At 28.3% G+C, this 26,098-nt stretch overlaps 1 protein-coding gene across 1 annotated transcript; it reads right to left on the bottom strand.

Moving 5' to 3' along the window:
* Positions 1-1,836: 1,836 nt before the first annotated feature.
* Positions 1,837-18,096, bottom strand: LOC132939766 (multidrug resistance-associated protein 1-like). The gene is made up of 29 exons (XM_061007119.1): positions 17,887-18,096; positions 15,627-15,803; positions 12,791-12,916; positions 12,398-12,535; positions 12,186-12,308; positions 11,919-12,109; positions 11,456-11,665; positions 11,221-11,398; positions 10,618-10,938; positions 10,421-10,558; positions 9,098-9,244; positions 8,932-9,016; positions 8,664-8,860; positions 8,416-8,592; positions 8,173-8,340; positions 7,918-8,101; positions 6,974-7,067; positions 6,819-6,900; positions 6,510-6,729; positions 6,069-6,289; positions 5,442-5,531; positions 5,156-5,355; positions 4,567-4,693; positions 4,404-4,502; positions 4,186-4,335; positions 3,965-4,123; positions 3,730-3,896; positions 2,908-3,102; positions 1,837-2,829 (listed from the first exon to the last, which is right to left on the bottom strand). Exons 1-29 carry the CDS (start codon positions 17,914-17,916, stop codon positions 2,718-2,720), a joined length of 4,506 nt encoding a protein of 1,501 aa, XP_060863102.1. The 5' UTR covers positions 17,917-18,096; the 3' UTR covers positions 1,837-2,717.
* Between the last annotated feature and the right edge of the window lie 8,002 nt (positions 18,097-26,098).

The following is a 26,098-nucleotide window of genomic DNA, read 5'->3' as shown; positions in this document are numbered from 1 at the left end:
TAAAGTGGCATAGGCGCAACGCATGTGCAATAACTTGTTGTTCCTTGAAATTCAATGGGTGGTGGGGGGTTATGTTGGACACAGCTTGCGGTATACGAGAAATACACACATAGCTCCATCCATTGTATACGATCTAAGGTAACTTACAGATCGGTAAAATTATTATAATGATAAGAAAATCACATGGTTTATTATGGTTTAATTAATTTGGTAACCACGGTTATCAATAATTTAATATTTCTTTATGCAACACTAGCATAGTTTACACAATCATTAAAACCTTACAGGGCCAGTAACAAATTTACAGACCACGGACTAAGATATAATGGACTGGAAACGACATGGTCGGCGGGGATCGGGGGACGGCCACGAAAAGGTGTCACTTAGCTGATAAGAACACTGTTCTTGAAGTTTTCAGCACTACCGGTGGTTTTATTTGGCTGTACAATTTGTATCTTAGTCCGTGTTAAATGAAGAGAGCGCTGTGAACTCCAGGAACACATAGCGACCCTCCGCACTTTGCCTCTTGTAAATACATTCGTGGCCGTGATAAGCTGCTCGTTTCTAGTCCATTATATTTTAGGCCGGGTTGCATAAAGTCCGTAAGTAATGTTAATAACAATAATAATGCTATAATCAATTATATTAATTTTATTACAACCCTGGTTGTATATTTCAACCATGATTACAACAACAAACACGTTATCCCAATTCATATTTGGTTGAGTTGCGTTATTTGGCTGGTAAAAATATGATATTTGGCTTAAATACCGAGGCTTACATTGATGCTTACATTATTTGACTGGAATAAATTTAAATTATTTTGTTTATGAGGGTTGCGTCATTTGAGTTAAAGAAAAATATAATTTTATACCAGAAATACTCATTTGTGGGTTACAATATTTGGCCAGAATGTGTATTAATGACGTTTCAAGAATAATATTAAAAAAAACCTCACTTTTTAAAAAAATGAGGGTTAAATCAGTTGGTCTGTCCATCGACGATCTGTCTAGATAGTAAGACATTTTAAAGCACCATTGTCTAAACATCGCTATTGCGCTAGACCTGCGTCCTTTGCCATCGAATAAAAAACCGACGATTTGTCTTGTAGCAAATTGGCAAGTGAGTCGTATTCGATCATGAGACTATCGATTTGAATGCAATGATTGCATTTGATAAAAAACGATTCTGCAGGAGGATGATCGGTGTAACAATTAGTAATTATATCAATGTTTGGAACAATCACTAAAATTGTGAACGCATTCACGTTCGTTGAAAAAAAGAACGCGTTCCTTTCACGTTCAGTGTTTCTAATATTAACGTTGCAATATTTTTAGTTATTATTACGGACCTTATCTTCCAAAACCATGTTCTGGAGTGATAAGAATGACTGATAACTTATAAGAAATAAACGCGACTGTCTTGGCAATACCTTGTACCTCATGTTTTCGTAATTATTCACATATAATGACGAAATGTATATTAATTAATAATATTATGAAGTACCTTCTTAAATGAGGTCTTAAAATCAATTTTATTAGTTATTTCATATTTCAATATTTGGTAGTATGGAATATCATTGATAATAATATATATTACTATTTACTATCACTTTTATTTTTTGTTAAATGAACGAAAATGTCGTTCGCGTTCATGGCTTGTTCACATAAAATAGAACGCGTTCTTTACAAACACTGAAATATATACATATATAGAAGTAAGTAAGTTTATTAAATAATATTCTATAATTTTTAAATTAGATTCATAAATATTCATAAATGTTTAATAGACAATAATCAATAGTAAAATGAATAAATATTAAAAAATATAAATATAAATTCATAAATTTTCATTTTTAGCAGTTATTTTAAAATTGTATTTACTTATATGGTGATAAACAAAGCGTTGGAAAAAAGATACCTTAGCAATACATAGAGTTTTCATCTAAAATATATTATAAAAACGTACATTTTGGAATATTTTGTTTATTTATATAAACAATAAAGAATGTATTTATTTACACAAAATATGAGGGTAATATATAATTTGATTTTTGTCTGATGATATAAAAATATCAGTCTTTGTCAATAAAACGTAAAACAATGAACACAATATTAATATGTTGAACCTCTCGTAAAACATAATATAGGTACGCAACCACATTGTACCGCAATAGTACAAGAAATATATAACAACAAAATATGAACACATAAAATAGACACATATTATACTTATAATATAACACCAACAACGGTAAGTATTCAGTACACGTAAGGAAAATTAAAACAGGCAAAAGTTTAATCGGGTAAACAATTTGTTCAGAAAAGTTCGAACGGTACATGCACCTATATCACATATGGTAAATTATAACAATTTTGTATTCTATGTAATACTAATTCCTGTAGTGTAAACGCCGTAGAAATAATAAAACGAAATCAAATGACCATTGTAAAACGAAAAAAAAATTTAGGGCTGACGCGTTACACGAGATTGGTATAATTGGTATAACAATAAATACCAAATTCAATGGGACACGTCTCACCCTGCATGCGGGTTAGGCGTAAACGTCGATCGATATAATTATTATTTACGATAATTCGACAATAATTATGTGTGAAATTTGAATAAAATATTATCTGTTGAGATATTAAGAATTTTTTTTAAATCACATTAAGAAAAAAAATCCTAAGTGTTGCACAATTGTCCGAACATCGTTATTACGCTAGACCTGCGTCTTTTGCCATTGAATGGAAAACAGACGATTTGTCTTGTAGTAAATTGGCAGGTGAGTCGTATTCGATCATGAAACCATTGTCCAACACAATTACCCTGCACAGAAACAATGAATTCAATATATTAATTATATCCAAAAACTCTGTTCCACATTATTTTGTTTAGTTTAAGTACTTGTCAGAATCCATAATGGTGTTCAGACGATGAGCGATCGTCAACACTGTACAGTCTTTGAATTCTGATCGTATGGTCGTTTGTATGAGATCGTCCGTTTCCAAATCGATTGCCGCCGTCGCTTCGTCCAACACTAATATTTTTGTCTTCTTCAACAATGCTCTCGCCAAACACACCAGTTGTCTTTGGCCCACGCTGAAACACAATAATTGTTATTATTAATGATAAAATATAGAATAATTAATATTGATATGAATATAATTAACAATATTAATATTTTTTACAATTTTTTACTGTTTAATAATTCATTTAAATAACTTTATCCGTATGCCTGATAATAGTATACATATTAATATAAGTGCAGATAATATTGGTTTAAATATCACGCATGTTAGTCTAACGAAGAAAATTTCAGCCGTCGGATGACGCTTCACAACAACTTGTATTATTAATATTTGTAAATAAGACGAGGGCAACGACAGATTTTGAAATTAAAAAAAGGAGTATCTTCATAGTATGCAGATACATCAGACATGTATCATATGTCTTGTAAATATAATACATCATCGCTTCACTCAGAATTTAAAAAAGTATAATTAGGTTGCTATGGTAACCTAAATATATTAGTCATAGGTTGCTAGGGGCAAACTAGAGACGTTATAACATTAATTTAATCTTTGTTATTGTTTGGTTGTCATGACAACTGTAAAGTGTAATCGGGCAGAATTCAGTAACACTTTCCCTGTCGCCCAAAACTATAGAATGACCCCAGCCATAAGATATATAAATGTCAATAAATGATTAACTTTTGTTCATAACTACCTAAGATTTTCACCTCCTTCTGACACTTCATAATCCAAAACACCAGCCAGCCCTACAACATATGCTTTTAAATGGACAAGTGTTAGGGCACTCCACAGCTGTGCATCCGTATTACTATTAGTTGGATCCAAATTCATTCTTAATGTACCAGAAAACAATACTGGATCCTATCAATAAAAATTGTATTGATTAGTTTTTTTTTCTTTCACCGAATAGATAATATCGGAATACTTGCCTGTGGAATAATTGTGAGACGATTACGCAACGCATGCAATCCAATTTTAGATATGTCAACGCCATCAATAAGAATTGATCCTTCAGAAGCTTCGATGATACGGAACAAACTAAGAGTCAAAGACGATTTTCCAGCTCCGGTACGTCCAACTATTCCTACCTAAATATGATTAATTTAGTAATGTGTTTACAGGCACATTTTTTATATTTCCTTATAATTACCTTTTGGCCTCCTTCCACTGAAAAATTTAAACCTTTTAATACTAAATCTAAACTTTCACGGTAACGAACTTTAAGGTTCTTAAATTGAATTTCTCCACTAGTAGGCCATTCACTGGGAGGCTGAGTTGATGGTACTTCCCAAGGAGCTTCCTAAAAAGTTAAAATGAATATTATTTGTATATGATCAAATAAATAAACAATATTTTATTAAATATTACTTGAGGTGTTTCTGCATATTCTTTAATACGTTCAACGGCAACAATATTAGTTTCGACATCAGAAGTCATTCTAACCAACCAATTGAGTGTTTGTGTGATCTTAATAAGACAGAATTAAATTGAGAAAACTCATTCTATATTTTAAATAAAATGTTTTGCATACCTGTAGAGCATAACTGATGGACAAACCAACAATACCTGGACTTAATGTATCTCTTCCCAGTACTGAAAACACCGACGTGAAGAAAATAATAAAATTAACAATTGTTTCTAACCTTACAGCCAGCCATCTAAGATAAAATCAAAACAATATATTATTAGTATACACCATTATATCCAATTTTTGAAGTGTCGACAGATGGAAATTGAGTCCCCTCCATATTTAAGGCAAGATTATACGTCTTATTTGATTTAAGTAGCCAAATTCCAGGAGATGGACGATTTACAACAAATTTAATAACGTGATATTCAATTTAAATTAGATTTATTTGTCTTTTTAATAAACTATATAAAAGTAAAAGAACTTAAACATTTTCTTAACATTTCATGCTATGAATTGCATTTTAATATAAATGAACAGGCATGTGTTGGAAGGATATCATTTCTTAGGAGGAAATATGTTTTTCATCCTATTACAATACATTTTTATTGAACAAATAGGTGTGCGGAAGAAAAAAATAATGGAGGTTTAGAGCATTTTTGACCACCATTCAAAATTCTTACCAATATGATTTTTAAAAATAATATTATACCTATTGGCCACGATATTTGGATAATAACAAGACTGATTGAAATCCACTATTTGGTTGGATTGAAGTGTGAATTTGGATTCTGCACCATAAGCACGAATCGACGTAGCCCCTGCAATCGTTTCGCTAAAATGTGAATAAATTGGTGAACGAGAAATAGACTCGAGTCTTTTCAGTTGACGCGATGTCGCAACGTAAAATCTCTGTAAATAAAGTTAAAAATATCGGTTAAGTCTTAAAATAATTGCCTGAAATTTAAAAAATATTATTATTAATGTTAAATAGGTACCTGTATGATGTAATAAATTATAGCAATAGGAATAATCACTACTACAAATATAGGTGTACTATAACTGATAATGATCAAGGTACCAAGGACCTGAAACCGAAAAATTTAAATAATTTTTTTTTTTAATTATGAAATAATTTATAAGCTTGTTTTTTGTATGTCACGATATAACATCTATACTTAATCATGTATAAACTACATTATCGTATTTAAGGGTTAATATATAATATAAAAATAATAAATGCAAGAAGTGAATGATACATCATTATATAACGTTTATATTTCAAGTAATATCGAAATCAATTTATACTCTATCAAATGTTATACCTCGTATAAGTGTCTAATAATATATGTTGAACATGTGAGCAAGTTGATTTATTTAATGCATTTTTTACTAAAATCTCATAACTAAATCCATATATTCAATAATTTAATGTTAATAAATGTTAATGTTAATTAACAAATTAAAATATATACATGGTTTATAAAATATATACATGTATATTCCAATTATAAATTATATATATTATATATAATCTTAAATTGACATCAACGACTTTAAACCATGTACGAGCTACACACAAACCATATTTGTGTTATGTGTATAAAATTTAAATCTAAATTTACCGAAACTGTAACTTGTATGCACGATGCTATAATTAATGGCAAGACATTATCAATGGTATCAATGTCCTTAGATACTCTGTTCAATATACGTCCAATAGGTGTTGTGTCAAACAGGCTTAGTGGATTTTTAAATAAGCGTGAGTTGATCAATTTGTATAACTTTTCCGCACCAAGTATTGTGCCAAACGATAAAGTTATTGATGATGCTATCGACGAAAAAACTAAAAAAAAAGTAGCTATCATAAATACACAAATGAAAAAATAGTAATAATATATTTTGTTGAGATGATAAATTTAAAGAGTAATAATAAAAGAATAATAAATAAACACACTATTATAATGAATTCTCAAAAAATTGAAATTAACAGATATTCAGTTGAAATGAAATCCAAAGTTTTTTATGTACTTTCACAGTTATGAAATTGAAATGTTCAAACTTACTTTGGCCAAAGCCAAGTAGTCCGTAAATTGTTAAGGGCATAAACCTATTGTTATAACTTTCTGCTTCAACAGTGAGTGAACTATCATCATTAGACCATATTGATAGCCAGATGTTCGATGAAATAGAAAATCCTTGGTACAGAAAAATTAGTAAAACTGAAGTTATGCAAAAATTAGGTCCAATTGACTTAATATACTGAATGTAAATATCCCATTTGACCTAAAATTAAATTAAACAAAAAAATTAAATTATTGAAAATAAATAATTTTAAATTAAATTAATATATCTATTTAAAAGCGCACACATACATTTCCGGTTTCTGCTTTCTCTAATTCAATGAGCTTGGTTTTTTGCTTCACTATAGGTTTATTTGAATCAATAGGTATTTGCCTAAATATTTTTAATTAATTGCCATGAAAGAGTTTATTATTAAGTTCATTTTTATAATTTTTATTTGTATTACCTTTGCATGGAAGAATTTGAGTTCGTTTCACTTCGCTGGCGAACATATTTTTCTTTTAAATTTGCAGGTGCATCTTCTAATAACTTATCAATTTCTAAAAAAATATTTTAATAAGTATATTTCACAAAATGTCAGTATTACCAAACCTCAAAACTGACCAAGTTAATGATAATTTTTAATTGAATTAAATAAAATTGATAGAAATGTTTAAAGTTAATAGCTGTTTATATTTTTATTTTTACTCAGTTTAATCAAAAACTATTTAAAAACATTTATTAACAACCTAAGTTAAGTTAATTTTAATTTTAATATTTACATTAATACTATTGACAATATTGGCTGTACAAAAATATTAACATGTTAAATAATATATACGAGAATAACCCAACTAGTTTTAATTTGAAAACCTAAAAATGGGAATAACTTATTTATGTAGTTTTATTCTATTATGACGAATATTATAATATAATCTTAAGAATTGTTCATTAATCGTACCTATGTCGTATTAGTATTTAATTTTATAAAAATACAATAATATGCATTATTCATTATTGATATTATTATTATTAAAGTATGCCTGTATGCTGTAGTACGGTATGATAAATATATGTGTTTATTTAAGTTCTTTTTATTGGAAAATTCTGGTTAGTGGAAAAAGAATTTAATTTAATTTAATTTAAATTTAAATTTTCTATTTTAGTAAATGTTGATGCAACATGCATCATGAATAATAATTTTATTTTATATGTAACTTAAATATTTATATTATTTTAACTTTAATTTAATTAAAAGTAACTCGTTATTTTTCAAGTTTATATCAATAAAAGTCAGTTAAGTTAAAAATTAAGTTAATGAAAATTTAAAAAGATTTAATTAACTTAACTTTAACTTTGAAACTCGTTTATACACTTGCTTGCCAAAGTGCAAAGCTCCATTTATATTACCTATTTCATCAATTTCATTTTCACTTTCTTCTTGCATGTGCAATAATAAGAAATCAGCAAAATCTCCTCTTTTGTCTAGCAATTCGTTATATGTGCCTGACTCTGATACTTGACCATCTTTCATTACCACAATTAAATCGACTTCTCTGAGATAAGTTATACTATGAGTGACCAAAATTCGTGTCTTTGAAAAAAAATAATAATTTGATAATGTATAAATAAAGATTACGCTAATTAAGTATAGAAAATGTTTACTTTTTTTCGCAACAATCCAGTAGGACCTATAACGTGTTCAAAAATATGTTTACCAACATGTGAATCAACAGCGCTTAATGGGTCATCTAAAAAGTAGATGTCACTCTCTTTATAAACTGCTCTTGCCAAACTTACTCTTTGTTTTTGGCCTCCACTTAAATTTATTCCCTATAACATTATCAAATTAAATATTAATATAGGTACCTACAAGAATAATAACTTTTAAATGTGGTATATAGATACCTTTTCGCCAATTTCTGTGTCGTCGCCTGCTGGAAGCATTTGGAAGTCAGCTTTCAATGCACATGCATCAATGACATTTTTATAAACTCTATCATTAAATGATTTACCAAATAATATATTATCCTTAAGTGATGTATTTTGTATCCAAGCTTGCTGTGGTACATATGCTATAGACCCCTTAAAAATGATTTATTATTATTATTCATGTAAAACAATTTATATTTCTTAACAATTGTAGGTACACTAACCTTAGTATTAGCTCTACCAGAAACCTTTTCCATTTCACCAAGGAAAGCTGACACCAAAGAACTCTTTCCAGAACCAACTGTACCCACTACGGCAACCAATTTTCCAGTTGAAACTCGTAAATTTATATTTGATAATGTTGGGGCATGAGTTGGGTCACCCCATGTAAATGTACCGTTTTCAATTACAAGAGAATCCTCTACAGATCAAAAATAATTAATGAAATTGAAATAAAACGAAAAATCATCCGTATTATAAAATGTCTTATACTTTCATCAGAATCATGAGTGACGGAATCTGGATCCAACTCTTCGGAGTTCATAAACTTATTTATTCGCTTCACAGATACACTTGACTATAACATGTTAATAGGGCAAGGCTTTAAAGAAATAAATAGTTATGTATTCACTTATTACAATGCAAGCAGAAAACTTACTTGAACTACATTTGACACTAACATTGGTAATATAGATAATGGAAAACGTAAAATGTTGAATAAAGATAATGAAACAAAAGCTGTCTGTGCATCTAATACATGACTATCGTCAGATAATACATAAACTGTAAAAGTTACTAATGATACCTAAATATAATAAAACACCACTTATTAAATAGTTAATAGTCATACGAATTACAAATATTTACCTATATATAAATATATCAAAATATTGTAATTATCATCAAATATGCCGATGAGGTTAATACATATTGGTATTTAAAGATTTATGTATAATTATTATAGCTGTCCCGCCTGACGTTGTCTTGGCCAAAGATTTGAATTTTTAATAAATATATTTGTACTAAATGTATATACCATATTTCTTCTAACTATAATATTAATATAGTATGTAACAAATTACAACCATTTAGATTGACAACAAAAATTCGTAAGTTTTTAATATCATGTGTGAGCTACCCTTTACCTATCTACAGCCTATGAGTTGAAAAATCAAGCTGTATACACCCTCCAATTTTCAAGTAATAATCTATTGAAATAACTTTTATTGAAAACGGTCCAGTCATTTTTTGAGGCTATTAACTTCGGATAAACCAACATCCGAATTTAGTTGTTCCTATATCACGATATCACCCGCCAAAAAATTTTTAAAAAAAATTTAGATTATATAAGTGTATGGTTTTGGTGTACCTCGGTTCATAGAGAAATTTGGGTAACTTTGCGAGCTAAATCGACTAAAGTGAACACTCTATTTGTGGTGGATTGGGTATATGACTTGGTAAAAATCGAACGTGGTTCAAACTACTCTTTAAACATTTCTGATATCTCCAAGAACAATTCGAAATGTTCACAAAATTGGTCAAGCAGTTTTTGAGAACCTATATGATAGCTACAAATATACATTCAACTCTCAAAATTGTTTTAAGATATAATTTCTTTATTTGAAACCATAAGCGTGCGACGATTTGATGGATGCTTTTACCTTCGTCTGCCAGAGTAACAAATGGCAAACATTTAAAATACTAATATTATATTTAAGATTATATTTTTAGTTCAATAATGGAACAAATCCAAGCCATAACTAAACAAACACAGAGTTGTAATTTGTAAATTTTAAAAGATAATTTGTCCTACGCTCAATGTATTGAGCTTGTATTGTATGTTATTGTAATAGACTTTTGTGTAATTTTAATTTGTTTTGTAGTAATTTCTATTTGTTAAATTACCATGTTACAAATTTATAACAAAACTATATAAAATATTAAAATGTATAAACAAAAAAAAATTTTTAAAAAGTCATACCAGGAATGGAGCACATAACCAAATTAATGAAGTAACTGCACTCAAATAGGCTGCTCGACAAAGAACTTTGATTTCTTTTCCTCGAATATCCAACACTTTTTGTTCAAAACATGGTTCCCAAGCATACAGTTTTATAACCTGTTAAATAAGCATGTAAAAATGTATAATATTTATAATTGTTTTCAAAATAACATTACTTTTATTCCGGACAGAATTTCATTCATTAATTTAGCTCTTTGATCTTTGTTTTTCATTTGTTGGACCTGAAGATTTTTTGATTTAGTAGCCACAGCAGCGTTTATTGGTATTAATACTATCATCACAAATAACCCAGCAAGTACACTGGGTCCTAATAGCTGCCACAAAAAGTACACTGCGAGACAAATTTGGAATGGTGCAGACCAAATCATATTCAAATAAGCTATCAGATCAATAAATCTATGTGCGTCTACTGCCATTAAATTAACTATTTCGCCCGTTGTGAAAGATTTTCTTGCTGTATTTGAAATTCTTAAAGCCTAGAAAAAAAATTGAAAATAAATAATTAGAACGCAATTATTATGAACTATATTAACTGTAAACACAAATGGCTACTTAAGTGTTAAAAAGAAAAATAACTCAACTGCACGACAATGATAATTAACATAAAAAGTTAAGTTACAACCATAAAACGTGTAACTGAAGAAGTTCATAAGGTAAAAACAAAAATAATTAACTAGTTATGTTAAAAAGTTTTAAAAAATATAACTTTTTAACAAATTTTACCTTTGTTAAATACAAATGGTTGTATAAATCTATACCTTTCGATAGATGGCAGAAGTAAGTGCAGTTCGAACACGCATACCAACGAGAAACATACGATGAAAGTACTGAGATAATATTAACGTTTGCAACATCGCTGTCATCATCAAGAGAAAAATATAAAAATATCCTCTCCATAAAGGCTCAGTCGAATTTCCAACAAAACTTATCAAGTACCTAAACAAATGCAATTATAACTTCCTGTGAAGACTATAATATTAATTTAATACTTACTTAAGTACTTGAGGGCTGACAAAAATTAAACAATCCACAATTAATTTTAAAAATGATCCAAACAAAAATGTACTACCAAATGATTTACACAAAACAGGAAGAATTGATACTTTGTATTGGTTTTTAAGTGAATATTTTGCAGGTGATAATTCGATTATACTTACATCAGATTTATTTTTAACGGAAGCTACGTTTTTACTATCTTGTAATCTGTAAAGTATTTTTCATTTTATTTATTACAAAAATAGGTATTTACTATAAAAATAAACATAAAATTCACATAAACGTATTAAACATTTTAAAAGGAAATTAAAAGGTTTATATCTTTTAGTACTATGGATCAATGATCTGCATATCAGTAAAACGGCAATAATTAAACGTATAATACAATTATAGGTACAAAATAATATTTTCACTGATCGATATCATCGTAGTTGCTTATAAATACTTAGTACCTACTTACTTCGCTTTAATAAATGACCGTTCCCAATGTTTATCGAAAACTGGTACTACTTCTTGTGAACTATCGTCATAATTCATATTCCATAAATCTTTGAATTCTATGGGGTGTTTGTAGCCAGACCAAGCAAATGAGTCAAACCATGAAAATAGTACCTTCGATGGAAATGATGCTTTCATCTCAGGACATGGTACCTAGAAATTGATTAGGTAACCGTACTGATATTTGTATAAATAGTTGATGAATACGAGTTTATGTTGAAAAATGTACCTGGACGGGTTCATAATCAGATTTCCTAGGTTCATCATCGGCAAAAAAACTTAGAACAGACTCTATTAAGATAATAGGGTAGTATACCATGTAACTTATAAATGGATAATTATGTGATTGAACCTGAACATATGAAAACCAGTTATTATAAGATAAACAGTCAGCTGTGCTTTATATAATATGCAAATATCGATAGTAAAATATTTTCTTACATCATAAAATGCTAATCGTAGTTCCGTTCGATATTGAACTATCCCGAAAAATGTCAAAGATAACCAAAATAGAAATATTAACCCGGATGATCTTAACCCTCTAGCTCGATTGGCACAAATTAAAATTGTGACAAATCCCTGTAAATCAATTCATAAACATAAAATGTATATAAATAATAGATAAAAAAAAATGGTATAATCCAGGGGCGGACTAGCTAGGGTGGTGGATGAGCCATTCACGCATGGGCCTGGCGAAAATGTCAGCTGCTTGAATAAATTTGGGCCGATAACTAAATTTTCTGTTTCCCCGGGGCCAATTTTTATTCCCAGTCAGCCCTTGGTATAATCAGATATGATATAAGTTCAAAAATATGTTAGAAACAGAATACTTACAAATGTTATTAATTTTACAAGTGGTGTATAGATATCTACACTAAATACATCCTTCCCCGATGAATATCGAATTATTGCATATACAATATCAATTAATGATATGATACATAATATAGATACACCAGCCTATAAAATAAATAAAGCGATAATATACCAAAATATCAAAAAAGTATATTTATTTGTTATAAAATAAATTGCAAACTAAAAATAGGTGTACAGAATAAAGAAAACTAATTTCATAACAATACACCTATACCGGTTCTATGTCTCGGAAGGCCAGTTGCAACTATACATATAGTAGTTTAGTAGATTTTTTGGCTACAATATGAAGTACTTATGAAAAAAATTGTTTTACATTTTCAATCATTAGCTATTACAAATAAACATTTCATAATTTTTTAACTAAAAAATATTTACAAATTTTACTTTTCAGTGAGTTTTGTTAAACTTTAAATGTTTATAAAAAAGAATAAACGAGCTTATGTATTTTTAATATTATTTAACAACTAATAATGAATCTTGTATTAATTTACGTATCAAGATTTTCGACATAGCGGAACGTTTTTTATCGACATTTATAGAAAATACTAAAAATAATTCAAGTTTCAAGTTTCTGTGTAAAGCTTAAAATTCCCGATTTTCCTTATATTTTTTTTTGTTTTTCCCAAAGCTTTTGAAAAGTACAGGTATTTTTCTTTGTTTATTTTATAAGACCACCAGTTTTAGTAACAATTTTCTACCAGTTACACAAAGCGTTTTGTCGACTTCTTTTCGTGGACATTGTAACAAAATATTTTGAAACAAACCATACATCTTTATTAAATAAATTCATTCATCGCTCTGCTAAGAAACCAGAAATGTTATACGAGTAGTGGTTATGAAAAAATTAATTTTACTATGACTGGATAAAAAAGTTTAGAGTCATGACGTGTTTAAATACATGATATTATTTTTTTTTTTAATTTACATTTTATGGTTTTTATTTACTCACAAAATTAAGTTTAAATTATTAACATAAATACATTATTGACAAGTCGTAATAGAACTCAAATAACTGCAAGAACTATGCTGTAAATTTTGTTTGAACAGTGTATCCACGTGTTACATATTAAACAAATATGAAAAAAAATGACTTAATGAAGTGCATCTAAACAGTATTTACAATGGCATAGTAAAGAATTCAGTGGCCTTTAGAACAGTCGTCAATATATGTACGCCATCTCTTTCAAAAAATATTATAATCAAATTCTTCTTCTTAGAAATACAATACTTTTTCTTTTTTTTTAAATATTTATTAGAATATAAACAATCTATACATGTAAATACAATAAGCTTATGTGCTAAGAGAAAACATGGCATGAAAAATTGAGTAAGAAGCCGCCCACTGACGACACTTAGCATGAATTATTTATATATATGTTTTGTTTTATTTTTATTTTTATTTTTTTTGCAATATGTTGAGATTAAAATGAATATATACATGTAATGAACATAGTATATTTAAAATTTATAATTGTAGTAGGTTTTTTTAAGGAGTATTTTAGGATAGCCTGTTTGATTTCGTTGGGCGTGAAATGTTTTTCAAGATGATTAGAAGTTGAGGGAAGGTCTAAACCAGCCTTTACCTCATCAACAAATTGGGGTATGAATATGTTATGATGTGGCTGGAAGGTTTCCTGAAGGAGAAATACAATACTTAAAAGTACTTATAAGCGTATATTGCTAATACCATGTGATACATTTATATAAATATATACTCACTTGTAAATCAACTAAATTTAATTTGACAATATAAATATTGACAACAAAATACGTAGGTATACTATGAATTATATTTTTACTTTTTCAAAAGAGACTTTTCCTACATAGTGATTAATTAAGCGTAAAACAGTCATTATCTCAAAAAGTATAAATGTTTTTGAAAATATTTTTTACATAGTTGCAAGTTAACGTTTTTATTAAAAAATCTTATTTTTAAATATTTTTATCCTTATATTTTTTTAAGTTTTTTACTTTTAAAAGACAACATAGAGTTTTAATTTAATTTTCCAAAGCAGAAAATTTTTATAAGTATTTTGATATATAAATATCAAATGTAGGACAAGTAGTTTATGAGTTATAAGTATTTAAAGTTTAGACAAGCGGAGTAGTGGACAAACATTTTGTAGGGTACTTTAAATACTTATAACTCATAAACTACTCGCCCTAAATTCGATTTTTATGAAACAAAATAGGTACTTTTAAAAATATTCTGCTTTGGAATATGAAATTGAAACTCTATGCTGTTGTTCAAAAAAGTAAAAAACTTAAAAAAATGTAAGGATAATAAATATTTAAAAATATAATCTTTTAATAACAACGTTGTTTTTTTAACAACTTGAAACCATGTAAAAAATATTTTGAAAAACATAAATACTTTTTGAGATAATGAGTGTTTTATGCTTAACGATCATCCTGTATAGATATTATATAGGTATATTATGTTTAACGATATTTCATTTTAACGTAAGGAATAAGCACATACGTCATGATGTTTTAATGACTTCTATAACTTTATTTTACAAACATTATGAGTTGGAAAATTTCAAATTTTCAATGACAGTAAATTTACAATATAAATTACTTATTAAAATAAAAGTATTATGTATATAATATCTGGTATATCTAATACAATTATCAAAACATTTCGGGGATAAATTTAGAATTTATCCAAAGCTAATAATGGTAATTATAGTATGCATAATCATAATGTTCATATTTGTTAGTAGGTATATTTAAATTAAACGCTCAAGCTATGACAGAAAAACTTAAAAGCACCGAAGAAAAATAAACATACCACTTTTACCATATTGAACCAGTTCCATGGTATGTCCCTGTATTTACTATTCACCAAGTAATATATCTCTAGTGGAGAGAATAGCCACAAAAACAGACACGGTATCCAGACTAGAAAGGTCTTTTCAAAACATGGTGTGACATCAGGATCAGTGGTATTCCAGGACAAGTTCCAGTCCTAAAAATACGAAATCAGTGATTCAATAATATTTGGTGTCGACGTCTGCCCATTGGTAATATTGTATTTTAAAAATAATCAATATTTTAATGTATATAAAATATCCACAAACAAGTAGGTACTACGGAGAAGTAAAAAAGGCTTTCTGTGCGTAAGTTGAAGTGATTGGGAGAAAAAATAGAATTTTGATGTTAATAAAGAAGTGAAATCAATCTCAAAATTCTGTGCCAAAAAGGCCCATAGTTTAAAAAGTAGAATTTGGAGCTTAATAATGAAATGAAATCAATACCCTAATTCTGTGCCTTAACTAGAAAGAATATCAATTCATAAAAAACGTACAAACATAAAAAAAAAAAATTAGCACAGAACGGTGCAAATTATAGATTGTCAACCATAATTCGAGTCAGACATATTAACTCGTAAACAAGTCGATAACTCCGATTTATGGCTGATTTCATCATTAATTATACGCCGTTCTGTGCCAATTTTTTTTTTCAATGTTTGTACAGTTTTTATGAATTGATATTTTTTTAAGTTGAGGCAGAGAATTTTAGGTTTGATTTCACTTCTTTATTAATCTCAAAATTCGGGAACTTTTTCAACGATGTGCCTTTTCAGCACAGAATTAGGGTATTGATTTAATTTCTTTATTAAGCTCCAAATTCTACTTTTTCAACCATGGGCATTTTTGGCACAGAAATTTGAGATTGATTTCACTTCTTTATTAACATCAGAATTCTATTTTTTTCTCCCAATCGCTTCAACTTACGCGCAGAAGGCCTTTTTTACTTCTCCTAAGTACTTTTTTGTGGATTTCAATTATTTTTCCGAAGCACGTTTTACAGTGACATCTCGGAACAATGTATTTTGCTTCAAATATGAAAATTTGAGCAATTTTGGAATTCTGGGGCCACTTGCGAATACGATGCGGTTGGTCCCGAGTTCTGTGATGAAACAGAGGGCTCCAGCCGAGTCAGGAACAGAACACGGCACCGACGTCGAGTATGGCCTGCGGCCTTCGTGAAGACCCGGGCGCCGGCGTGGAGCGCACAAGTCGCCGAACGCGTCGTCATTGCTCATCTTGAGCCTTTATGGTCATCGGTCATTACCAGTGTAACGGACATTATGACATAATACGTATTCCTTATCACGGAATATACACGGAGATAGTTATACAAGAATAGTTCGTTTGAGCAAGTTTGTAACTATCGTGTACCTTATTGCAACCGGTGCGTGTTATGACCAGTCTGACCAGCATAGGCGCAATTTGGGTCAAATTTATGGGGGTGCTAGATTTATGTCAACTTAAGTGATCAGTGAGGTGCTTTTGCATTGTGAGCTAAATAGCTCACAATATTGTCAAAATTAAAATTAATATATAGGAAAGTAACGCACATATAATAATACTAGCGAGACTCTTCGATAATAATAGTAATAATAGTAATAATAGTAATAATAGTAATAATAATAATAATAATTTAATAGTGATAATATTAATATTAATAACAATAATATAATAGTAATAATAATAATAATAATAATATAATAGTGATAATATTAATATTAATAACAATAATATAATAGTAATAATAATAATAATAATATAATTGTGATAATATTAATATTAATAACAATAACAATAATATAATAGTAATAATATTAATATTAATAATAATTCGTATGAATATTTATATATATCGTATATTATAGCCTATAGGTACATTAATCCCAGCTACCTATAAATATACCTACATAAAGTAGCCGACGACCGTCGACCGTTGACCGCTGATAAGACGGATCCACGGAAGACGGAACGAAAAATGAGAATCATAAAACTGCAGTTCTTATCTCTGTCTCTCTCGCACTCCACATACAACCAATGCGTGCGAGAGAGAGGTCCGAGCGCAGATACGAAACTTACTATGTATACTGTATAGTCTCGCTATCATCATTTGTGTGCTGTTTTTTCTCGGTGTTTCTTAGGCACAGAAATGAGTCTCTAGCAAGACTCTTCAATAATATTATAATGGGACGAATAGCCGAAGTCGACTACAAAAAATCTGCACAAAAATCCGAGACTTACCCAAAATGTCGATCCGCAAAACCTGTCCATACCGGATAATTCCAATCGAATCAACCTGTGAACGAACGACACTGTTGCAATATATTTCCGTTAATTAGTCATAAAGACACTCAGTGATGGTAGTGGAATTATTATTGTGATTAGCTGGTAAAATCGATGAGTGAGCGTAAACGCAAATACGTGGTTGTCGCGTACACGCTTTGGCGTGAATGAGCATTGAGCATCAACGGTAATAATTAATCTATGATATTATGTATGCCGACTTGGTCGCACGACGTTGCAACCGGTCGCGATAACGGTGATTATCAGTGACCATGGACTTCAACTATAGTCTATAAGTATAGATACATTATCTATATTAATAATTAATATACATATATTTATAAGATATATTATATATTTATATCTATGAGCTTATATAATAATATATAACGTTAGTATGTTTAGTTACTATATCGTATTTTAGGATTTTGACTCAGACAACGTATAGACAATAATATCATCGATTAGATACGATAATAAATTAATAGATTATTTGAGGTAACGATTAATGTATTGTTTTGCGTTTGGTCTTATACATTATTGGATAATTTATAGAATAGGTATAATTTTTCATAGACATCTTTAAAACATGATGATTTTTGAAGGTCTGTAAAACATTTAATCCATACTTTATCTACTTTATTATACTCTGCGCTACGAGAGAAGGAACCTGTTTCGCGCATCCAGACTGTAGGAATTACCTAACTTTGTGCAATTTAGTGTATGTCGAATACGTGGCGATGCGTGGAATCTAACGTGTTTCGGTTAGGACCACGGATATCTACTCAGGTTGGGAATCGTCGTATAATTCTCCATAGCGAGTTTTGACCCGTGACCATTGATGAGTGAATAAGTTAACAAATCTAAATACTAAATAAGTGGTTACAAACACTTGTTGATATAATGATTTTTAAGTATTTTTTCGCATTAACATTGATTATATAATACTTTATATAATATAATCAATGGTATTAGTAACATTGTTTCCATGTATATATTATCAAGTATATTTTAAACATCGTTAAATACCAGAATCACCGTTCCTGCAGGTTGTACGCAAATAATCTATACATATAAAATCCAAATACCACTGACTCACTGATCGCTGTAACTCAAAAACTACACAATGTACAAACTTGAAATTTGGAGATTTTCTTCTCTTATATACACCTTGCCATAAGAAATGATTTTCAAAAATGTTGCCTTTTAGTGAAGCAATTAACAATTATAATTATTCATCGCCAATACGTATTGTGCTGAACAGCACAGGTGCACGGTGGCCCGCGGATTTCCACCTACCTGTAACCTATCCTTTTTGTCCGAAGGTCGACAGTAAAAATTGTTCCGAGAAGTTTATCGATAAAAATAATCTGATGCATCGCGCGTACACCAATACTCCATTTATATTTTAAATTTTAAATGATAAAATGCACACCGATAACATAAACCAATACACATACAAATACTATTTATTAGTTATATCTCCATTGCCTTGCCACGGTGCCTATACACTATACAGTATACACGTTCGTTTCATTTGCACGCCGTACTACCAGCAGTTCGGACACGCGTAACATCATAAATATTTACAATTATAATTTTATATTATTTTATATTATTTTATATTATTTGGAATACTTAGTGGTTCCTTCTAATGATCTAGATACGCAATAAGAAAGGAGTTTCTGATATTCGATTTTTTAAAGATGTTGTAAAACAGGGATCTTAAGATTCACGGTGGAAATTGAAACTTTTTTTTTGTTTATTAATGGTTGCCTTTGGTTGCAAGTTATATAATATGCGAATTATTTCACAAAGCTAGGTACAATTACGACGGTTAGTCCATAAAAATAAATAAAATAACCCCCCCAAAATATATTAATATAAAAATATTAAATACTCATAAAAATCAGGGATTATCAACTATGACTTCAATACTATTTTAGGTACACACTGTATACAATTTTTTTTTCAACTACAAAGCTGTACTAATATAGGCTATATTTTATCTCCCTCCTCACTGTGTCCGCAATCTACCGCAGGTAGATTGACTACCTGATAATATACCGTTTGCATAACCATAAGCGAAACTCACGGACAACGCCACGTGGAATGGCTAAAAATTTCAATACTATATGATGTTGTTTCCATACCTATGCAGAGCAAATTACACCCAAATGGAGTTAATTAATCACTATTTTTAATGTAGGTATTCCTTACCGTATGTGAACTGAATGGATAATAATATATCTATCATAGGACGTAGGTATACCTCTTTAAGTTTTATATGAATATTTTAATATTTCTTTAATGCATGAATCGTCACCTAATATTTAACATATTATATTACGTAATATTATATGTTCCAATAAATTGAAATATAATTAGTATTATTTGTAGTTCAAAAATTCAAAAATGAATAACTGTAGATACATGAACATTTTACTGAATGTTTATATTTTCATTTTCTATACACCATACAATTTTGAAAATATTTTGACTCTTTTTTTTCAAATAACTATTTTGTAGTTAAAAATGACGTATTGAATGTTCAACTTTCATAACTAAGGATTGACAATTTAAAACAAGGTTCCACGTAAATAGGTAAATATATAAATTACTTTATTCACAATAATATCATCAAATATACTTAGACACATAGTAATATCATAGGCTGACTGACCGTTTTCGCTCAGAATCATCTTTTTTATACAATGATATTAAATCATTGAATTCAAATTTAACACCATCCAATGCAGTGACCCACTTGTAATTTACTGTACAGCAGTACGACATCCACTTACCCACTTTTTTAAATTTGAAACTTTTTACGTTTTTAAGTTTTTAAATATATATTTTTTAAGCTTTCTTTGTCAGGTTGAGTTTATTATGGTTGCTTTTTATGTTTTTTAGTTTTTTAAATTTTAATTGTAGTCGTTATTTTGAATGGTAAGTTCATTATATTATCATGTATGCCTCACCCCCCCCCCCCTGACTATGACCACAATCACCTGAATCAGCGAATTCACACAGTGTCATACTCCTGGCAATATGAAAAATACGTCTTAAATGTTTATACCTTTATAATAATCAAGATCATGAAGCTTTTGCAAGATGGATTGATATTAATCTACGTTGGCTTTTAATTTGTCAGGGAAATTTAATACGTAGAGTTTTCAAAAATAGTTGATTTTGTAAAATATCCTTATCGGTACGAAAAAGGTCTTAAAGTGAAAGAAGATATAAATTATCTTGATTTAATACCTTTTCTTCAATGAAATATTAAAACGGGATTTATTGGTTTTATTATTTGTTTAAATTTAATATTCAAATAATATTTTAGACGTATCGACATTGATAAATTGAATTATATTGGATTGTACACCCAAGACAATGTAGTGACTAGTGTTGCAGTGTTGTGTTTGTATACTTATTTATTTTGACGTGTTATTCACTTGCAATACTGTATTATTATTAATTAAAGCTTGTATAGTACATGTATTTTATACATTTTTATAAAATGTATTTTAGATTCTGAGCGGAGCGATGAATGTATTGATTTTACAATAATGTGTGTAAAACAGGTTCGATTTTCTTTAACAGTATCTATTGTTCAATGGGAAAGTGAAACTTTATAGTTGGTGTATTGGGGAGGTCTTAATTTAATATTCCCAATAGTTTTCAAAAGTGCAGGGAAAAAGTTAAAATTAAGGAAAAACGATAATTGTCACGCAAAATCAATTTTCGATAAATCCGATTTTGGTTGTTTGTGTAACATTAAAAAAAAGACATTTTAATGTTTTACAACTAGATTATTCTAAACATCTATAAAATTTTAATAACAGCGTAAAATGTAAGAACTATGGTATAAATGTATAATACATTAATACACTATTTTAATTCTTTTTTTTATTTACACCAGTATAAAACCTGGGTAGGTAAGTGTTTTTGATATAAAATATAACGTATTAATCGAAATGGTCCTAATTTACGATTATCGTACAGTAATAATAATTGTAGGTATTAAATATTAATAAAGATAACTATATGAGTAATAAATAATGAGTAATATATAATCACTTGTATAGTATTATACCTATCAAAGTTGAAAGTATTAACTTATGGATATACATATAACATATACATATACTATTATGTTAAACACTGTAAGGCTGTATACTTTTAGAATTCTATTCATATTTCACGCTGGGTTCATATAAAAATTAATATTGTGTGTATAAGTGATTACTGTAATGTTTAACACATTTTATAATTCAAAAAATAAATTATAAACTTATAAAAAAACGACTATATTTCTATAAATGGTGAATATTTTATATATATATATATATAAATATATAACATTTGTATTTTACAACTAGGTGATTATAATTATATATGAAATTGTAAAAACAGCGTAAACTGTATGAATTATGGTATAAACTATAAATGCACTATTTTTTATTTTGTTATATACATCTGTAGTATACTTGTCGAGTTATCGTAAATAATAGGTTAGACATTTCCGACTAACCCGCACGTGTAACCCATTAGGTAGGTTCAGGGCTTGGAACCAATATTATTAAAAATACCGGTATTTTAACCGGAACCTATTGAAAATATTGGAACCGGAACCTTACCGAAACTTTTTTTGAATTTTCTTAAACCAGACCCGGGACCGATAATATTGTCGGAAGAGAATTTTTCGGTTTTAGTTTTATTTAATTATTTAATATATTTAGGTAGGTAATACATATTAAATAATAATAGTTGATTCATAAAATGTTGATGTAAATGTATACTGATCAGTGAATCTATTTTTTAAATACAGAATATAATTGTTCAGAAGGTTATTTTAATTTTTTATTACATTGAATTTTAGATGAAAAGTAAACTATACATTTTGTCTTTTAAGCAACCAAAAATACTATTTTTTAATGTCTATTGTAGATTAAAATTTAAAAGTAAAATAAATTATATTTCAGTCTCTTATTATATTTTATATTATAGTCTTATAATAAATTAGACCGAAAAGTATAAACTAAACAAAGAAAAATACCTGTAGTTTTCAAAAGCGACGTAAAAACAAAAGAAAAATTAAGGAAAAACGGGAATTTTTACGCAAAATCTGTTTTCGAGAAAATCGATTTTGGTATTTGGTGTAACTCTAAAACAAATGACCGTAGGGACATGAACTTTTGACTGAATGTTTATAATTGCATTTCCTATACACCATAACGTTTTCCAAATATTTTGACTTATTTTGAGCTGTTTACGGACATTGTCAATTTCCATTTTTTTAGTTGGCTGAATCAGGTGATTGTGGTCACAGTCAGGGGGGGGGGGATGAGGCATACATAATAATATAGTGAATTCACCATTCAAAATAACGACGACAATTAAAATTTAAAAAACTAAAAAACATAAAAAGCAACCATGATAAACTCAACCTGACAAAGAAAGCTTAAAAAATATATATTTAAAAACTTAATAAAAAACCAAAAAACAATTTTAAACACAACCTAATTTGAAAGGAAAAAATTAATTCAATAACTTACTAAAAAATCACAAAAATAAAAATTTAATCCTATCTAAAAAAACTAAAAAGTGTAAAATAACGACGACAATTAAAATTTAAAAACTAAAAAACATACAAAGCCGCCATTTCAAACTCAAACTGACCATGAAAACTTAAAAAATAAGCATACAAATTTGAAAAATTTAAATTAAGTAATTCATTAATAAACGCAAAATAACAAAGATAGTTTAAATATAAAAATGTTTTGTCAACAATAATTTAAAAAAGGTGGGTAAGTGGATGTCGCTCTGCTGTACAGTAGGTTACAAGTGGATCACTGTAATGGATGGTGTTAAATTTGAATTCAATGATATAATATTATTGTATAAGAAAAACGATTCTTTTTAGCGAAAACAGTCAGTCAGCCAATTATATTAATAAGTATATTTGATGATATTATTGTGAATAAAGTAATTTATATATAACCTATTTACGTGGAGCCTTGTTTTAAATTTTCAATCCTTAGCCACAAAAGTTAAACATTTTATACATTTTTAACTACAAAATAATTAATAAATTATAAATTTGATAAATGTTGTCAAAATATGAACTTTAAATGATTTAAAAAAAAAATTGTGCATATATATTTTTAATATTTTTCAACTGCTATTAGAACGATATATCAGGAGCCTTATATTAAATTTTCACGGTTTTTTACACAACAAAAAAATTTTTATTGATATTTATAGAAAAAAATTGAAAATTCACAATGTCCGTAAACCACTCAAAAAGAGTCAAAATATTTTAGTATATAAGTGCTGTTGGTTGACATGTCGTTAAACATATTTTTGAATACGCTAATGCATTTTAACGATCGTTACAAAAAAAGTAACAATAAATAATATTAAATTTTATTAATCTTAATTTTTCACATAATAATTAATGTTTTTTATTTCAAAGACACGAATTTTGGCATTTGTGGTATTACTTATCTCAGAGAACACGATTTAATAATATTAATAATAATAATAATTATAAATTATTTTTAATGGATTTTAAGAACTATTTTCAGAATTTTGGATTATTTGAATTTTTAGAACTACACGGCTTGAATAGGATGTGCACCATCTGGTATTATATATAATCTGTGATTAGAGTTTAATGTCAAAGGTCCATATTTTGCTAAACAATAAATAATTTAAGACATACAACTAATATTTCTGAAAGTAAATAAATGATTTATTTTTGGAAGACGCTATATTGTTTAATTTTAACTGTAAAACACGCTCATGACAATGAAAAAAAACTGGTTTTAGAGTAAAAACATCTATTATTGTAATTTATAGAGAACAATATTTAGGAGGGAACTTACAGTCAACGCAGAGAGCTTGATTGAAAAAAAAATAAAACATTTATGCGAACAATTTAATTCTATAATCGACAAACACGTTAACCCACGTTAACGAACATATTTTTGTGGTAGAAGAAGTTACAAGTTACAACAACAGAACATTTCAACATGCAGTACAACTAAAAATACAAAAAAACCATAAAAAAATGTTGTCCTGACTGCCTCGCTGACTGATCATTGATCAATAGTATAATGTTGTGTTTATAAGAAAAAATAATTAAAAATTTAATTCAAGGTACATCATAGTTTCTCAATAGTTGCAAAATATTCTAAACACAATAAACAAATATTAAAAATACATAGGTAGTGGATACATTTCTAAAAGTGAACCTGTTCCTTATTACTTATAGGTAATACAAATACGTAAAGATCTAAAATATTTTTTCGGGAACCTATGATAATAACATTTTTAATAATGTAGGAAATATAATATGTGTAATACAAATAGGCATAGGCATATATAGTTAGGTATACGGGTATGATTTTAAAAGTTGTAAGATGTGAATGTCGCGTGTAATGCTCGTTTTTTTCGAAATACTACATAATATATCAGAATTACTATCGTAAAAAAAAAAAAAAAATACTAAATAATAATAACTTTATTTACATGTTATTTTCGTGTGTTGTACTGTTATGCCAAAATAATATGGATGTTCGTAGGTAGTGTTAGATAATTTGTCTATAAGACCATTTATTATGATAGTTGGTACGTTAAAAAATTCTAAAGAAATGTTTGTATATTTTGATAAAATATTATTATTACAACTTATTACAAGTTATTTTAATTTTTTAAAGCTATCGATGTGTATTTCAAACTGTTAAATATCTTTACCTTAGAATATCCAACACAACGTACTTTGGTATGGAAGTTTACATAAAAACACTTCTATAATTTAAAATCAAAAAAATGACACTTCATTCATTTGTAAGTTAAATAATTATCTGATTTAATGAAATGAATTATTTTAAAACTATCCTAGTCATTATAGTAAATCATAAAATATTGTGATAGTATGGAATTTTAATGTACTTACCTTTTCTTACCTATCAGCAAAGGTTGGTAAGTTAAACTTAAGCTGTACAACTGGATAATTTTTATATTATAAATTTATAAATATTAAATCATTTTTTACAATCTATTTTTATCCACCACTAAGTGAAATATTCGTATATCAGAATATATAGCAATAACTCGAGAGTGACTAACAAAATAAATCCTCCCCCAGAACACCGATTGACCA

The sequence above is a fragment of the Metopolophium dirhodum genome, chromosome 2, assembly GCF_019925205.1.
Source record: "Metopolophium dirhodum isolate CAU chromosome 2, ASM1992520v1, whole genome shotgun sequence".
In the NCBI taxonomy this organism is placed as follows: Eukaryota; Metazoa; Arthropoda; class Insecta; order Hemiptera; family Aphididae; genus Metopolophium; species Metopolophium dirhodum.
The sequence above is the reverse complement of the archived record's forward strand: the minus strand, read 5'-3'. Positions and strand labels throughout refer to the sequence as shown.

Excerpts from the sequence above, each read along its gene's own strand:
- LOC132939766 (XM_061007119.1), bottom strand. The coding sequence starts at position 17,916 with ATGGACAGGTTTTGCGGATCGACATTTTGG. Across the intron at positions 8,341-8,415 it reads ACACAGAAATTGGCGAAAAG|GGAATAAATTTAAGTGGAGG; the intron begins GTATCTATATAC and ends ATAATGTTATAG. Across the intron at positions 4,336-4,403 it reads AATATGCAGAAACACCTCAA|GAAGCTCCTTGGGAAGTACC; the intron begins GTAATATTTAAT and ends TTAACTTTTTAG.